The sequence below is a fragment of the Onthophagus taurus genome, chromosome 1 (assembly GCF_036711975.1).
Source record: "Onthophagus taurus isolate NC chromosome 1, IU_Otau_3.0, whole genome shotgun sequence".
Lineage (NCBI taxonomy): Eukaryota > Metazoa > Arthropoda > Insecta > Coleoptera > Scarabaeidae > Onthophagus > Onthophagus taurus.
In genome coordinates this window covers 9,712,221-9,726,207 of record NC_091966.1, presented here as the reverse complement: position 1 = coordinate 9,726,207, position 13,987 = coordinate 9,712,221, and the positions used below count along the sequence as shown (strand labels likewise).

The following is a 13,987-nucleotide window of genomic DNA, read 5'->3' as shown; positions in this document are numbered from 1 at the left end:
TTTTTCAAAGGTTTCATTAACACTTTGGGAAATTTTCATACTCTCTATTTTATACGAATTTTCAAAACTTAATCGGCGAAAATTGCAAAATTTGAAAAAATTATCGATCAAACATTTTCAAACATTTATTTCTTAAAAACTAAAACCGATTATTCAAAACGGCTTGTTGCATTAAAAAGGAGATACTCTAATTAATAATTGTTGATATTTCCACAAGGATCCTTCAAGAAATGAATTTTATAGCGAATTTTGAAACTTATCGATGAAAATTGCAACCTCGAAAATGTTATCAAAACTTCAAATACTGTTTTCTCAAAAACTAAAAACTATTTTTCAAAACGGGTTTGTTCATTGGAAAGAAGACACTTTTATTAACACTTTGGGAAATTTTCATACTCATATTCCATGAGCTGGATTTTATACGAATTTTTAAAACTTAATCGGCGAAAATTACAAAACTCGAAAAAAATTTCGATCATTACAAAAATTTATTTCTCAAGTACTGAAAGCGCTTTTTCAAAACGGCTTGTTGCATTAAAAAGAGGATACTTTAATTAATAATTGGTGATATTTCCACAAAGATCCTTCAAAAAATTATTTTTGTAGCGAATTTTACATGTTATCGATGAAAATTGCAACATCGAAAATTTTATCAAAACTTCAAATATTGTTTTCTCAAAAACTAAAAGTTATTTTACAAAACGGGTTTGTTCATTGGAAAGAGGACACTCTTATTAACACTTTGACAAATTTTCATACTCATATTCCAAGATATGGATATTATACAAATTTTTAAAACTTAATCGGTGAAAATTCGAGAAAATTGTCGATCATTTCAAAAATTTATTCCTCAAAAACTAAAAGCGATTTTTCAAAACGGCTTGTTGCATTAAAAAGAGGATACTTTAATTAATAATTAGTGATATTTCCACAAGGATCCTCCAAGAAATGAATTTTATAGCGAATTTTGAAACTTATTGATGAAAATTGCAACCTCGAAAATGTTATCAAAACTTCAAATATTGTTTTCTCAAAAACTAAAAGTTATTTTTCAAAATGTGTCGGTTCATTGGAAAGAGGACACTCTTATTAACACTTTGACAAATTTTCATACTCATATTCCAAGAAATGGATTTTACACGAATTTTTAAAACTTAATCGGCGAAAATTGTTAAATTCGAAAAAATTGTCGATCATTTCAAAAATTTATTTCTCAAAAACTAAAAGTGATTTTTCAAAACGGCTTGTTATATTAAAAAGAGGATACTTTAATTAATAATTAGTGATATTTCCACAAGGATCCTCCAAGAAATGAATTTTATAGCGAATTTTGAAACTTATTGATGAAAATTGCAACCTCGAAAATGTTATCAAAACTTCAAATATTGTTTTCTCAAAAACTAAAAGTTATTTTTCAAAATGTGTCGGTTCATTGGAAAGAGGACACTCTTATTAACACTTTGACAAATTTTCATACTCATATTCCAAGATATGGATATTATACAAATTTTTAAAACTTAATCGGTGAAAATTCGAGAAAATTGTCGATCATTTCAAAAATTTATTCCTCAAAAACTAAAAGCGATTTTTCAAAACGGCTTGTTGCATTAAAAAGAGGATACTTTAATTAATAATTAGTGATATTTCCACAAGGATCCTCCAAGAAATGAATTTTATAGCGAATTTTGAAACTTATTGATGAAAATTGCAACCTCGAAAATGTTATCAAAACTTCAAATATTGTTTTCTCAAAAACTAAAAGTTATTTTTCAAAATGTGTCGGTTCATTGGAAAGAGGACACTCTTATTAACACTTTGACAAATTTTCATACTCATATTCCAAGATATGGATATTATACAAATTTTTAAAACTTAATCGGTGAAAATTCGAGAAAATTGTCGATCATTTCAAAAATTTATTCCTCAAAAACTAAAAGCGATTTTTCAAAACGGCTTGTTGCATTAAAAAGAGGATACTTTAATTAATAATCGAAAGTGAGAACAGCGACAGTTCTGTTAGTAATGAATGGGATGATAAATTACAAGCGAAAAGAAGAAAACTATACGAAACTGCAACAAGAGATTTTATATATCTATGGGGATTGTTACAATGAGGTAGCTAATGACAAAACCTGATATAAATAAAATTGTATTCAATGAAAAATGTCCTATAGGGGTTGAACTTGATTATTATCTGCAGCGTCCAACATCTAAAAGAGATACTAATTCTTGTGAATGATGGAGTACTATATCTGGTAACTATCCGCTATCCGGCCGGAATTAAAAAAATGGCCGGATACCGGATAGCTGCCGGATATCTGTTCCACCACTACTCTTAACCCATTAAAATTTTTTTTTGTAAATACTGATTTTTGGACATATTTTATACAAATATGCTATAATCTAGCTGCTCATCTGCCTAGTGTTAGCTTTAATTTTAGTTGCTCCGCAAATATCTGAGCTTATAATTCGGATAATAAATTTTAAGCTTAATAATTTCTAACTAACGCCATCTTTTGCCAGAGAATCCTTTCTATCGGTAAATTCGTGTAAGCGTGTATACTGGAAGTTTAAACCACAGATATATAAAGTTTAAGCTTTAGGCGACATTCGTCAACAAACAAATGTGAAATAGTTTCGAGATTTCAAATTCTTAATTCAAAAATACTTCTTGGCATTTATAATCTTATTCCCACTTGACAATTTAAACTTCAAATTTCCAAAAATGATAGAATAGTCAAATTTGTCAAGATTACACGCAAAATTTTCATTCGACCCAACTCCAACATCCATACTCAAAATTTCGTGGTTAAATCAAAACTAAAATCTCATCCAAATGGAATTATGTAAATAAATTTGTGGCCATCCCATAGAAAACAATGTCGAAATGAAGATTTTAAAAACGATCTACCGCTACCATTCGAAATTCGTCCAAGAAATGCAACAAGCATCCCAATTTGATTCTAGAACAATCACCTTGTTACCCAGTATCATCTTTTTGGTCGGTTCCTTCTCGTTGATTTATCAAATTTTTCATAAACGAAACACTAGATTCACACCGACAAGATTAAGAATATATCGAGTAAGTTTTATTTATCAAAAAAATCGTTTATTTTATATTTATTTTTTAGGAATTAGGTTTCCATTGGACTTATTTTTACATCGTCCGTATGTGGTTAGTGGTAATAAAAGGTTTCAAAATGGCAAATTCCTCTTTGGAACATTATGTAAGCGAAAATGGTGATCCAGATTCAATTTATTTCAAAAAAACTGTTTACACGCTACTTTTAATGACCTTATTGATCGTTAGTTCGATTCCCTTAACAGTCGTTTTATTTAAATATTACATGAGAGAAACCATACCGGATTTTTTGATGTGGTAATGAACCAAAAAAGTTCCAATCAAACACTAAAAGCCGTTTCTTTATTTTTTTATTTCCATGTAGGATCGGTCAAGATCCGTGGCTAAGAAGCGAAATTGGACTGGCAGGTCATTATTTAGATCGACCCCCCAATTTTACACTTCCGAATCGACCGGAATGCGCTTACAGATCGAAAAGGAGCTGTAGTAACGAGGATAATGCTAAAAGAGGGGTAATTATGAGGAGTTGTAAATCTATGATGACTGTAAAATGTGTTAAATCAATTCAGGAGTTAATAAGATAATGAAGAAAATTTTGAGATAATTTAAGTTTTTTTTTTCTTTATTATGTATGAATAAAGAAGATTGTGTACAAATGAAAAACTAAAATATTTATCATAACACCTTTTTTTTTCTTAAAATATTGAGAATTCTTAACAACTTTTTATCTAACGTCATCACAATTTTCTGAATCCGAATCGGATTCTTCAGAACTTAAATTATAATACAAAGGTAAATTTTCATCGCTCTCGTCATCGTCATCAAGACCTAAATCCAAAAATTTTCTCTTTTTAATTTCCTCGTCTTTAAGTTTATTAAAATCATATTTAATATTCCTCATTTTTTCATTTGTGTCCACCAACTTATCCCATTCTTTTTCCTCAATTTTAGTTAATACCACCTTAACACTCCGTCCGTTATTATCTTTTTTAATGAGATTACTAACGTTATTAAAAAGCGATAAATTCAAAACATATTCCTTTTCATTTAAAATCGTTTTAAAAACGAAAACTTTTTTCTTAAGCACTAAAGCTGTGAAGTTTTCGACATTCTCTAGTTGGATATCCAAAAAAATTTGCGTTTTGGTTTGATACCAAAGCAATTGAGGGGCGTAAAAATTTTGGGATGCAGCTTTAATAGGAATATAAAAATTCGAATCTTGAGATGTTGATGTTTTTTTGGGTGTTGGTTTAACTCTACTATTTTGAGTTATTTCTTTCATAAACGTTCGAAAATCTGTACAACAAAAATCCCAACCACCATTTAGAAAACTACACCGATCGATATCTGCATACATTTCGTCCTCATCTTCAATCACATCATTTTTATCCGGTATAATCTCGTCAATCTTTTTTATGTCGTCATCACTGATATTGTACTTTTGATTAGCAATATTTTCATTCTCATCATCACTTGAAAACTGATCATCATCCTCATTGAAGTTAAGGGATGGTAAAATAACGTCTTCAAGTTTTGCCGTTTTATTATCAATTGCAAATCCGCAATCAATTAAAATCTTGTTGATAAATGTCTGTTTATTATCGTAATTATCCAATAAAGCTACTGAATACTTTGTAGAGTAATTCGTTGATTTTGAATCGATTACGTTTACTAACAAATTGCGGAAAATATCTGTGTCGGGTAGGAAGCAGTATTTATAAAGAACATCTGAAGATTCTTTTTGCCAAGTTTCGGTTATTGGTAGTATTCCATATAATTCACATTCAATAGCCTAAAAAATATTAAAAAATAATGCACAATGTAAAAAATATACATTTTTTAAATTATTAAAACATCATTTATACTACATTAATGTAAAATGTTGAGAGTATGCACTTGGAATTTTGGAATGTGAGAACAATGCTCCAGCCATTTAGGATGGCTATAGGAGCATTCACAGCACTGCAGGAGATTAAATGCAAGGGAAATGGATATACAGGTTGGTCCATTTAACGTGAGACAAGCGATTATCTCGGAAACGTTTCATTTTACATAAAAATGAACCAAATGAAAGTTGTTCTGTGCGAAGGGGAAAACCATATGACGATAACATTTTTGACCGTATTTTCAAGATCATATGAAGGTCACGACCAAGGTCTGCACCATACGTCAAAATACTGTGTACACATGGATTGAAGACTTTTCTCCTCAAACACATCGGAGCGCGTTTGAAAACGAATTTAAATCGTCCATAGGTAGCCATTCTTAGACAGCCTCTGGCGACGCAATTGCACAGTTCAGCTGTTTCTGACTCGTCGTTGCAAAGTTGACAAGTTGATCCTCAGCTTGTACAATGTGGAAGAGGTGGTATTGGCGTTATGGCCTATCATGTGCTTCAGATTTTATCAGTTTGCACATGTACGTATAATGGAGGAAATGGATTCAGATTTTGCAATCAAAAACATAGGGTGCCATTTAAAAAAAGTGGTCGTGACCTTCATATGACCTTGAAAATAAGGTCAAGGTCAAAAAGTTATCCTCATATGATTTTCCCCCTTCGCACAGAACAATTTTCATTTGAAAATTTCATTTTACATAAAAATGAACCGTTTTCGAGATAATCGCTTGTCTCACGTTAAATGGACCACCTATATAAGTAAACAAAGCTTCTTTCTTTACTATAGCGTGACTAGAGGAAGGACAAGATTGTATGGCATTGTTCTATGCTATTGTTAGTTAGTTTAAGTTAATTTAAAATTACCTGAAAGGGAAGTTTAGAAATATGTTCATTTGAAAGATATTTCAAATCATTTATGTGAATTTCTGCAACATCTCCAAAATCAACAAAGAAACATGTCGCAATTTCATCATTGATTTCTGTTATTAGAACTCTATTATAAGCAGTTGATCCGGAATCTTTTCCTAAGTAACAATTACCGACAATAACTTGCTCATTTTCTGGATAAAACGGTTTTTTAATGGCCGCTTGAATTTCATCTTCCAATTGTAAGTATCTAAAACATCAATTAATCATGATTATGTATTAAGTATTTTTTAAAATACCTACAAATCGAAATATTTTTCCAATTTCACATAAAATTTTTCAGGCGAAAAAGCATGACTAAAATAAACAACGTTAAAAATGTCAGGTTGCGTATCTAAATAAGCCCATTGTGGTTTAATTTGTTGAACACATTTAGTAGTCGATTTAACACTATTGTCAATATCATAACATGGCAAATCCAATCCAGATTTTGCACAAATTCCTTTCAATTTTTGCAAAACACTTTCATCAAAATCTACAATATCTAAACAAGACAATTTCTTTTTAAAACTAAGCAAAGTTACGACTTCTTTCGAGGATGAAATATCTTCACGCATCAACAAATCTTCTAACCAAAGAGTTTCGCCAACTTGCAACACAATTTTCGCAACAAAATACGAGTTTGGATATTTTTCTATAGCTGAATTTAGAATTTTTTCAGCTTTAAGTTTACTTCTGAAATTCCATTCTGTATCTCGTTCGAGTGGTACTATATTCGCAAGTATACCTTCTAAACTTTGCGGTGGCACATCCAAATATTCGGGTGCTAATTCGAAAAGTGCCCTTGCACCGACATCTTTCTTTTCAACGCCGCCATCGATTAATTTAATTTTAATTCTGTCCGCAGCGTTTGTAATCTTTAGTCTCGTAAGTATTTTTAGTACAACGCATCGATGATATGTTACTTCTTTTGCGTCAAAATATACATATAAACGACCGACCTGTACATCGGTAACCATCGTTTTATTTGCCGTAACGCATTTATAGAGTTCTTTTGTAACTAAATTCGTATAATCGCGTACATTTAATTTATTTTTATCGGTTCCCCACCATTCTAGTACTTTTATACCAAATCGAGTAACATCAGCAACGTTTAACACTTTAAATTTGATTATTCCCGCATTTGGTACGTCTTCGCTTAAATCCAACTTCGCCGAGAATAAATGACGTTTCTTACAACGAAACGTTTTACACTCTCCCATCAATTTTAAACGTTCACATATCGCAACGTTATTTTCAATCTTTAACGATTCCTCATCTCTTTCCACTTCCTAAAAAAATACATGTACAAAAATGAATTTTCTATTCAATTTTGTTTACCTGGCAAAATTGTTTAAAATTATCTGGTAGAATGGTTTTCATTTGTCTCAAAAAGTAGTACAATCTTGGAAATTGTTTACTACAAGTTTCATCGACGAAAATATGAATTTTAACTGCTTCTGATCGGTTAAATTTCGTGTTAAAAGGTGAATCATGGGTGTCTATTACAGATTTGAAACTTCTTCCAAATGATGACCAAGACTCTTCAGGTAGTGAGTAATGTATTAAAATTTGAGCGGTCGTTATGCTTAGTTCGCTCTCCAAAACGCAATATGTAGAGATCAAGACTAAAAATAAATAAAATTAGTAAGTAAATTAAATCAAATAGTGATATATACAAGTGTCTCAGATAATTGGTTCATTATGGGGATTAATTAATTATTGTTTTTTCTTTCATATCTTTATAATTCTTAAAGTCTTAACAGTATCTACATAAAATTCTGTACTTTTAGGGTCTTAAATCAGAACATTTGTACTTCTGTCATTTGTAAAAGTTGCTGTATATTTTCTAATTTTTTCTCTTCTCTAGCATATTTTCAAATATATTTAGTTCTATGCTTAACAATGAAACTCCTCTGTAGTTACTGCAATTGTTTATATCGCCTTTTTTGTGTACTACTTGCCAACCTTGTAGTACTTTTTCTTCTCTTCAGACTTCTGTCCCGCATTCTTCACTATTTCCGCTGTGATGCAATGTTTTCCATCTGCCCTTCCCAACTTTCATCTTCTCATTGTATCAATTACTTCTTGTTTAGTAATGAACTTTCATACTCTTCAGTCCTTTCTGTTTCATGTGTTTCTTGTTTTTCTACTGAGTTCTGTGCCTGTAGTAGTTGTTCAAAACGTTATATCCATATCCTTATAACTTCTGCATCATCCATCTTGTCTTCAAAGTAACCTTCCTGACCTCTGTAAGACTTTTCATAACTCGGAAAAAATTGTTGTTTCTTTGTTGTTCAAACTTCTTACCAAACTTGTTCCATGTTCTCTCCTTTATGAGAGTAACTATTTCTTTAACTAGTTCTGCGATGTTTTATTTTACACATACTTTTGAAAAACTTTTTTTTTAAGTTGTACTTTCTGTTTTACACCAGACTGTCTGTTTTTACCATTATTCTGCAATATTGTGCTACTACTTTCTTTGCTGCAGTAGTAGTAACTCCCATAAATAATTTTAATTGTTATCAAAATGCCTAATTTTCCATAGAGAACCAATTATCTAAGATACTTATACTAATTTAATTACTCATTTACCTGAATTATTATTCATAGGAGTAGACATCCATAAAATTTCTTTTTCCACGATTTCTTCCTTATTCGAGCTTCTTTTAGATGAAATAACACTAATACCCATTATTTGAAAATATCTCTCAAGTTCGTCAACTTCTTCATCATTATTGCAAACAATAACTGTTTTTAAGTCTTTCGAATATTGTTTTAACATTGCAACAATTCGTTTTCTTTTTTCGTCTTGTTTAATAAAATGTATTTCAATATTTGCTTTAGCGTAAATAGCGCTTTCTAAATGGGATCCAATGCAAATAACTGGAGTGCTTTCCATACTCTTTATAAAATTTTCCAATGGGATTGTCCATTTTATTGAAGTCATTACCATATGGACAGTGTTAACAAAAATACGATGTTCTAACATACTTTGTGTTGCTTTAGCGATATTGGTTAATTCTTGGGGTGTTTGCTCGAGGATTTTATCGATATTTTCAATAACTAAATGACATAATCTTTTTAAATTAATTATGCGACTCATTAGGATTCTTGTAAATATAATGGGGGTAGAAACGATTAAATCAGCCTTTTTTAGTTTATTGAGAGATGTATCATCCATTGGAGGTACTAAGGACATTATATTAAAATTTTTTTTAGTCTGATCTAAAATTCGATCTAAGGAATAGCATATTTTTTCTACCCCTTTTATACTGTCCATAAGAATAACAGCTATAGGGCTAGGTTCCTTTGGTAAAAAAGGATAACGTTCATCCTTTTGCATCAAAAATGATAACAAAGCGGGCAAATAACACATTGTTTTTCCCGTATCCTGATTATTAATAATACAAGCATTCATTGTTCGCATTAATATTGGCCACATGTACATTTGTATCGATTTTGGAGTTTTAAATTGGTTTCTTGTTAACGCATGATGAATAGGTTTCACAAAAGGAACGCTACAAATGTTTGCAATTGGATCTGGTAGCTGACCAGGCGAATGAATTAAGAGATTCGGCGACATATCTTTTTCAATTTTTGTTTGATATCGATTCTTATTCTTAAGAATTTTGATTTCTGATTGATTAAGTTCGGTTTTTAAGAGCAGTAGTGGCTTTCCTTTTACGAAATTATCAACTACTTTAACTTCGTCGGCGAAAACTTTTCTAGTTTCAATGGGATCGTCATCAAAAAATTTTTTGCAATTTTCGCATTTACAGTCAAAATTATTTTTCATTACAACCCCTTTCAAATCACCATGATCTGACGAATCGATTGGTTCAACCCCATGCGATATAACGCTATTTGCCTCGGAAGATGATGAAATAGTATCTGTTGAATAAACAATCTTTCTGTTTGAAGAAGAACTAGACGATTTTGATGATTTCGAAAAGTTTGAATCAGAATTTGATTGAGTTTTTAAATCAGATTTTAAAGACGTTGCTTCAGATTTTAACGATTTCTGTTTAAAGTTTGATAAAATCTTCCTTAATTCGCAAGGACTAATACTCTTATTTTTTATTTTAGATCCCTCACTTGGATTTAAATCATCACATTGAATTTTAGTTGTTGAAAGATTAAAATCTTTTTGAACATCTTGTTTATTTACTTCACAACTCAACTTTTTTAACAATTCGCCTCGCCCCCCCGATTTCTTTGACGGAGATTTACTTTCTAAATTTATTGAACCACTTGAAATATTTGCATTCATTGAAGTTGAACTGGTGGAAGCTAGCATATGAGATGAATCATCAATATTTGGGTTATAATCAGATAAAAAGCTTCTGTTTAAGGATGAATCTTGATCTTTTACCGAACATTCTTCATCTTGTGTTAACGATTTATCCATACAATTTAGCCAATTATCAACGTCGCGCTTTTTATTTATCGATAACTTGGGACGACTTCTTCCACGACCTATTCCTTCAAGTTGGCAAGGTTCATCTGGGCAAAAATCTTCTTCTTCTTCAGGTTTTATGGTAACTGGAATTTTTTGTGTAGATTTTTGCAGGCCTACAACATTTAAAAAATCATATAACATTTTCGTTAGGGATTAAATTTTTACCGCCCAAAAACTTTTCACTATCCACCATAACGTGACCTTCCTCTAAAAGTAAGGATCCCAAATTTAAAGTAACACCATCGGTCATTTCGAATATAAAATTTCCACATAACATATCCATAAACGTGTGTTCTTCGGAAAAATACACTTTTTTAGCTTCGGAAAGCTTCTTTTCGATGAATCTTTCAGTGACGCTACTAAAGTAAGGTTTCCAAATGGTATCATTTTTATTTGTTTCAAAATTAAACACCTAAGTCGTAATCATTATTAATTTTACACGATAAAAAATAAAGATATTAAAAACCTACGTTATGTAACCCAACAACATTATTTAAAGTTGCTATCTTAATTGTTGGTGGTGTAGAACAAAGTTCTTCGGGTAATTTATAAACTCGATCGGTTGTAATATAGACGCCATAATCCAATAACCAGCAGTGATAACCTCCATTATCACTTTTAACCACAACGGCCCTTTTAAATATGGTTTCGTCTACTAAAGCAACTAACTGCAAATGAAGTTATTATGTAAAATTGTCAGAAAAGATATAGTCTACAACAGCGTTCCGCAAACTTGTAGTAGCGACCCAAAAATATTAATAAAATCTTAATGGAACCCATAAGAAGTTAAAAGAGGGGATAATTACTGTTATAGAAAATTAAACACAGTGTTGGCATAGATTTTCTCAAATAAATATATATTTTTAGTCTTAACTCTGTTATTCACTATAATAATAATGTATTTCGGTTACACCATACAAACAAAACAATATTAATTTTGAGATAAGCATTTCTTCTAATATCAGTGATATGTTATGCTGCTGCAATTCGTTCACCAGTTTATTTATCCTAGGTTCAATCTGATTTAATGCTATTCTCACTGTGCCATCAATGCTTTCAAGACGGTTTCTGTACTTATTCTTAATAGCAGCGAGAGCTGAAAATCCACTCATTCCATTGCCTTTTCAAATAATGTTGGGTATTCGTTTCGTATTTGTATCCAAAATTTTACTAAATTTTTTTGACTAATGAATTGCGCATGAAGTAATTTATCACACGACAGCTCCATTAGTTTTTCATCGTCTGACGAACACAAAATATTACCTTCGTCTTTTAAAAACGAATTTTGTATCCACATGTTCCCTATGTCGATGTTGTTAACAGGAGGAAAGTGACTAAGAAATCTTTCTTTTAATTTTAGCAAATGATTTTTGAGTATGGTATTCAATCGGCATCGTCTTCTTTATGCAGCTCCTTATATTTAATTATTTGATGATAACATAGGAACATATCAAATTCTCCCCTATCTATTCGATCTTTCCAAATATCAATTTTTTGATAAATGCGTCAACTTTGTTATTGCACATGAATAGGTTAGTCATGCGCCCTTGCATTGATAATATTAATTCATTAACTAACGAAAAAATATCAGCTAGGTAAGCAACCTTTGCAAGCCATACGTTGTTTTTGAAGTGTTCTGCTAATGGTGAATTTTGGTCATTTAAAAGTATCTTTATTTCGGTTCTTAAGTCAAAAAATCTTTTCAGTACCTTCCCTCTCGAAATTCAGCGTATAGGTGAATGTAGTAATAAAACTTTGTGGTCTGAACCTATCTCTTCACACAATAAAGCGAAAACTCGAGTCCGAACTGCGCTATTACGACTATGATTTACAATTTTTCCATAGTGATCTAAAACTATGTCTAATTCTTTGTTTATATTTTTGGAAACCAACTGTTCACGATGAAGAATGCAGTGGGTTTTTGTTATATTTTTATGCGATAGTTGCTCAATTTATGTAACAACACCTCTGTTCTTTTCCTACCATCGCCACTGCTCCATCCGTACTTAGACTCAAAGTATGAATTTATGGTAGCAAAAACTTCAGAAGATGTAGTGTAGGATTGTAGTTTTAAGGTGCATAATAATTCCTCTTTCATATCCTCCAACTCAGAATCAATACACCTTACATATACTATCAATATAGCATTACTTGAACATGGTGATATTCAAATTTTTCAAGTAGTTGTAATTCCAGGTCATTTGAAATACTAAGTACTCGTCTGCCTATTATTTCAGCAGACATTGGAATATTGTTAATTTGCACAGCATATTCTTCACCAAACATTTCCCTACAAACTTCTTTGAAACATGGTCATAACACATTTAGACCACATTTGTTAGTACTTCCCCTATATTAGACGCTTTTTTGGTCTTAGCAAGATGCAATGCTGCTAAATAAGAACATTTCAAATATTTCTTATCTGTTCCAACATATTTAGTTAAACTTGATTTATTCGCCTTCGTCTTTAAGTTTTCTTTTAAAAAAGTCTTAAAAGTTTATTTATCTATACATTTATTCCAAGGAATGTGTTTAGACTCAAAGTATGAATTTATGATAGCAAAAACTTTAGAAGATGTAGTATAGGATTGTAGTTTTAAGGTGCATAATAATTCCTCCAACTCAAAATCAATATACTTTATGTATACCATCAATATAGCATTACTTGAAACATCTGTGGATTCATCTAACTGCAAGACATAATATGGTGAATGTTCCAACTTTTCAAGTAGTTGTAATTCCAGATCATTTGAAACACTAAGTACTAATAAGCAGACAATTATTATTTCCGCAGACATTGGAATATTGTTAATTTGCACAGCATATTCTTCACCAAACATAAGAACATTTCAAATATTTCTTATCTGTTTCAACATATTTAATTAAACTTGATTTATTCACCATCAAGTCTTTAAGTTTTTTTTTCTGGTGTGAAAATGTCTTAAAAGTTTATTGATTTTAAAGATGCGTTTGCTAATACAGTTCCACACACAACACAGTGTGGTAAATCAACATTATCTTCTTGTATAGATGTAAAGTTAACTTGATTTAAAGTTTCGAGTGTATTTTAAGGAGATTAACATAAGATAATTCCAGAAACAGGAGATCAAGTCTAGTGGATATTTCAAAATGTTAAACTTTTACATCAAAAAAGCAGAGTAACAAAATTGTAATATTTTGGAATTAAAGAAACAAAATTAAATTTCAATAGTTACTTACCTGGTGTTCTATCTGTATCATTAAAAATTGTTAAATCACATTCACTTTTTAGTTGTTTATTAAATAACACATTCACATTAGGAAAAACAGAATAGTTTTCATTCAATAGTTAGAAAGCTAGATGGAGGTTAGTTTATAGGGACTCCCCGAGCAACTTAGCTTTCAAGCTGATCTTAATCAGCTGATATTCAGGAATTTTCTTCCCAAAATTGGGTCGCGACCCAATGATTGCGATTCACTGGTCTACAATTTAATCACCTGATCTGATTCCGCATGGATAAAATTAGATTTTTCAGATAAACGTTGTAAACGACTTTTAATTTCATCCAATTTAGATATATCTTTGAAGTCTCGAATGTAAAAGAAGAAGGAATCTACGATTCTTTCCACCACAACTTGCTTTAACTTCATTGTAATCAAC

General features: G+C 30.9%; 2 protein-coding genes across 2 annotated transcripts; one reads left to right on the top strand and one right to left on the bottom strand.

The window, feature by feature from the left end:
- Window positions 1-2,356: 2,356 nt before the first annotated feature.
- On the top strand, window positions 2,357-3,763 carry LOC111417333 (uncharacterized). Its single transcript, XM_023049573.2, has 3 exons — window positions 2,357-3,082; window positions 3,132-3,379; window positions 3,447-3,763. Exons 1-3 carry the CDS (start codon window positions 2,888-2,890, stop codon window positions 3,664-3,666), a joined length of 663 nt encoding a protein of 220 aa, XP_022905341.1. The 5' UTR covers window positions 2,357-2,887; the 3' UTR covers window positions 3,667-3,763.
- Window positions 3,687-13,977, bottom strand: LOC111417332 (putative ATP-dependent RNA helicase TDRD12). The gene is made up of 8 exons (XM_023049572.2): window positions 13,825-13,977; window positions 10,818-11,015; window positions 10,513-10,759; window positions 8,481-10,460; window positions 7,227-7,513; window positions 6,150-7,177; window positions 5,844-6,096; window positions 3,687-4,874 (listed from the first exon to the last, which is right to left on the bottom strand). Exons 1-8 carry the CDS (start codon window positions 13,975-13,977, stop codon window positions 3,807-3,809), a joined length of 5,214 nt encoding a protein of 1,737 aa, XP_022905340.2. The 3' UTR covers window positions 3,687-3,806.
- Between the last annotated feature and the right edge of the window lie 10 nt (window positions 13,978-13,987).